This window comes from Plutella xylostella, chromosome 7, assembly GCF_932276165.1.
Source record: "Plutella xylostella chromosome 7, ilPluXylo3.1, whole genome shotgun sequence".
NCBI lineage: Eukaryota > Metazoa > Arthropoda > Insecta > Lepidoptera > Plutellidae > Plutella > Plutella xylostella.
This window is the reverse complement of record NC_063987.1, coordinates 6,328,511-6,333,176: the sequence shown is the minus strand read 5'-3', so window position 1 is coordinate 6,333,176 and position 4,666 is coordinate 6,328,511. Positions and strand designations below refer to the sequence as shown.

The 4,666-nt window shown below is 41.3% G+C and overlaps 1 protein-coding gene across 1 annotated transcript; it reads left to right on the top strand.

The window, feature by feature from the left end:
• The first annotated feature begins 688 nt into the window (after positions 1 to 688).
• On the top strand, positions 689 to 4,241 carry LOC105388889 (gustatory and odorant receptor 24). Its single transcript, XM_048622147.1, has 5 exons — positions 689 to 1,762; positions 1,860 to 2,117; positions 2,221 to 2,499; positions 3,013 to 3,174; positions 4,009 to 4,241. Exons 1-5 carry the CDS (start codon positions 1,223 to 1,225, stop codon positions 4,210 to 4,212), a joined length of 1,443 nt encoding a protein of 480 aa, XP_048478104.1. The 5' UTR covers positions 689 to 1,222; the 3' UTR covers positions 4,213 to 4,241.
• The last annotated feature ends 425 nt before the right edge of the window (positions 4,242 to 4,666 follow it).

Below are 4,666 nucleotides of genomic sequence, written 5' to 3'. Positions count from 1 at the left end.
TAAATAATTTTAAAAAAAACTGTTTTAAAGCAATCATTGGATATTTTTATAATCCTACCAACCTACTGATCGCATCCAATTTTCTCTTTTTGTTTATTTTATTTAATTATATTACCAAGAATAAATCAAAATTAAGCTGGAAAAAGGGAGAGTTTTAACGTTAATAATTTCCAGGCATTACTCAAAAACATTTAACAATATTTACAGTGCATACACACAACTATAAAAAACACATCATTTACGCAAAAGGCTATGAAACGTTTCGTTTAAATTCAACGCAATGAAAAGTGGTAGAGACCGGAACACCTGAAGTTAACTGCAAGCCATTACAGGTGCCTACAAGACATTACGCGTCTATTTACATAAATATCTCCCTTATCTTTCGAAACCCATAGAAGCGCCGCGGCACAGTTTATACATAAATACCTACGTGTAACTGGAACTCCGCTGAAATATCAAAGCTACTTCCAGCCGCATGGATGTGAGATTAAAACTTTTGCAAATGACTCCAGTCGCGCTTTGCTCGCTTTGCGCTACTGTTTATTCATTATTATTTAGGTACAGATACGTCACATTTGTATAAAAAATGAGAAGGATTAAGTTAAATAAGTTGTAAGTATTTATTATAGTATGCATTAATATATTAATACGCCTATCCGTCAACTAAATCCTCAACTAAAATCTATCTAACCGAAATCGCTAATGGGTTCCACATACCGTTTACGGACCTAGAGCCATCTTTCAGGAAATTCAACGAATATAGCAAATATCTGCCTGCAATTAGAGTATTTAGACTACTCACGGACTTTTAACACAACACAACTAACCGCTGCACCTCAGTCATTCAAAAAACCGCGTGAATTACACCTAAATTTAAATTATTGTGCACAAAGCATTTCTTAAATGCATCTCTTCTATAGCAGAAACCATAATTAGAATGGAATTTACTTACCCTTGAATCGTTTATTTAGAGTGTAAACAATGACATTAGAAACTTGACGGTCCAAGGTCCCCTGAAGACCGCTGTAACGCCACTCAAGGGCAGAGAATCGCTTACGTGGCACCAATTAACTTGTCAAACTATGAAATATGATCTTCACTCCCCAAGTCGTTAAGGGAACTTCCTCCACCGAATTCAACTCAGTAGCATTTATGGACCAGCAAAGATAACAAGTTTTCAATAAAAAAACAAGATTATCAAAGTCTCCATTCCCGAATCACCATGTCTCTGTACTCAAGCAACGCCATCTTTCCCAAAACCGAGATGCCGATTCCGAACGGCTTCCCACCACAACTGAACGGAAACCGCAATCCAAAGAACAAGATGATATTCCTGGACGTCAAGCCTCCGCGGACCCCGAACATGAAGAGCTCCGCCCCCACCATCAGAACTCTGAAGAATAACTTAACAGTCCCTCAAATCAACCGAGATATCATTTACGAGAACATCAAACCTGTGGTCACCATTCTTCGAGTTTTGGGGGTCTTTCCTGTGAGCAGGCCGCGTCCAGGAGTCAACCTCTTCCACTTGGCTTCTCCATCCATGCTATACTCGGTGATTGCATTCTTCTCTCTGGTGACGTACGTCCTGTACCTCTCGCTGCACAAAGTCCAGATCCTCCGGACGGCAGAAGGGAAGTTCGAGGAAGCTGTCATTGAGTATCTGTTCACGGTATACTTGTTTCCAATGACAGCTGTTCCTATACTTTGGTATGAAACGCGAAAGATAGCTGGTGTATTAAATGGTTGGGTTGATTTTGAGGTGAGTTCTAATTCTAACATTGTTCTATTATAATGATGTTCTTTAAACATAATTCCTGTTAAAAATAAATCGTTTCTAAATCCAATTTCAATTTCAGGTAGCATATAAATCACTTTCCGGTAGAGTTCTACCGGTCAAGTTGTATAAAAAAGCACTCATAATTTCCATAATCATTCCTCTTCTATCGACGGCGTCAGTGATCATTACCCACGTCACAATGGTCCACTTCAAGTTGACGCAGATAATTCCGTACGTGTTTCTGGAAATTCTGACCTACATCCTCGGAGGGTACTGGTACCTTCTGTGTGAGACGCTGAGCGTGTGCGCCAATATCCTGGCTGAAGACTTCCAACAGGTAACTTCCTCCGAAGCACCATTTAATATCTGAGGAGAACCAAACATTATGTTTTATGGATACCTAGTTATCAATATTCTTTACATAACGTAATATTTCCCAGACTCTCCGCCACATCGGACCAGCAGGGAAAGTGGCGGAATACCGAGCCCTGTGGCTGCGCCTGAGCAAGCTGGCCCGAGACACCGGCATCGCCAACTGCTACACCTTCACCTTCGTGAGCCTGTACCTCTTCCTCATCATCACCTTGTCTATCTACGGCCTGCTCAGCCAGATCTCTGAGGGGTTCGGGATCAAGGACATCGGGCTGGCGCTGACAGCTTGCTGCAGCATCTTTCTTTTGTTCTTCATCTGTGACGAGGCACACTACGCTTCTCATAATGTAAGCCACATTTTTAAGTAGCTATTTTTAAAGGATTTAATGTTATTGCATACTTATATACTGGTCCATTATTCAACTCACGTCAATCTCAACGTCATCAATACTGATCAAAACATTTATTTCATAGCCTATTGTACTGCTAAGTCATATGCATAAACTACTAATAACTTTTGCTAACGGATTTTGTATCGTCTTAAAAGGTCTTGTGTAAAAAACACCAAACAAGAAATTATTTAGGTACCTATTGTAACAAAAACAATCGACGTTGTGAAGTAAAAGAACTTAAAAGAAGGACAAACACACTTTCATATTATAGTATGACGATGAGCTACGAGCACCAAGGCTGATTGGGATAGACTCCAGGCCAATAGCTATATAAGGTCGCACGTCATGACGCCCTCTTGTGAAGGCCCTCTGTACCATCGTGGTATCAAAGGGTTGAGAGAAGAGGTCGTATCGTAGGGCAGCCACAACAACAACATTATACCTATAACAAGAATTTTCCCCGTCCAGGTCCGCACGCACTTCCAGAAAAAGCTCCTCATGGTGGAGCTGTCCTGGATGAACACGGACGCGCAGACGGAGGTGAACATGTTCCTGCGCGCCACCGAGATGAATCCCTCGCAGATCAGCCTCGGCGGCTTCTTCACCGTCAACCGACATCTTTTTAAATCTGTACGATACTGTTTTGTTACTTTTTTAAATTAGTTTGAACTAACTCGACTAAAGTCTGTTTTTTAATCTCAGATACTTAGGTAATTGACAGATTCTGAACGGTTCATCCACAGTAGATTGTGATGGTTCTATACCGCCAATAGACTGTTGACAAACCGTTCAAAACAGACTTTACTTTTTTAAGTTTAGTATCGGCTTAAAAGTTTCACCATGGGAGCTCCGAGATAAAGCTGCGTACACACCGGGCCAACGAAGGCCAACGAACGGATTTCGTTGGCCTTCGTTGCTGCAATCTGCCCTGTATTATGTATGATAAAATCCATCGTTGGGATAACCGTTGGCGTTCGTTGGGCATTCGTTGGCCCGGTGTGTACGCAGCTTAAAAAAAATATATGTACGCCTGGCTTGAATTAAATCAATTGTCTTTACGCGCGATACCGTGACTTCGGGCCGCAAAAGGTTAATCTAGGGTTTCAGCGTCCTGCGTAACAAATTTCCTATAGGAAAGTAGTCCTTGAGCCCCTGTAAAGGCTACACTTTAGCCCTGGCAATGAAAATAAATAATGGACTTTGACCTTGTACCTACCTAATACATAATTGAGAAACAAACAGTACCTACCTAATCAATAACTGTGAAGTTTAGAACATACCTAATAGTCTATCGTAAAAATTGCCTGTATCTATATTATTTCAGTCGACTGCCTTTCGACTTTCGTACCCTCATTAAGTTGTTTTTTATTTATTATTCCTTATCGTTGAAATAAAGAGTACTCTATCTAGTTTGTAGTAAGCTTTTGTTGCCGACCGTAACTAAACCTAGCTCCTCTATTCCAGCTGCTAGCAACAATGGTGACCTACCTGGTGGTGCTGCTCCAGTTCCAGATCAGCATCCCGGACGACAGCCAGGGCCAGCTGATGGCGCCGCCCGAAGTGGTTTCAAACACGGCGCAGTCCGCCGCGGAACCACTCTCCACCACCATGATGACCATACTCACCACCGTCGTCTCCAAGAAGAAGAATAACAAGTCGCTTGTTTAATTTATTTGATTGGATTGCGTTTATCTTGATATGATGAGGATGAGGCTACACGGGTTCGTAATCGACGTAGATAAACGTCACTATATCGTGATTCCCTATAAATTGGTGGAACGCGCTTTAAACCCGTGTAGCGGCCGCTGAAGAACGGTCTCCTTTTTTAACGGACTTAGAAAAAAGGAGGAGGTTCTCAATTCGCATATACCTTTTTTTTACTATACCTAACGTATTTAACCATATTTGTTTAGCTGATATTTACATTCTTGGCAGAGCAGCATATGGTACATTTCGGGCTGATGATGGTGATGAGTTTAGGGACTATGTTTTAGTATGTATTCATAGAGTAAGAAAGTCAACTGTACAAATTATACCTAGTATGTAGTGTGAAATAATAATAAGTTCTCTCTCTCTCTCTCAGCCTTCCGTAGTCCACTGTTGGACATAGGCCTCTCCTAAC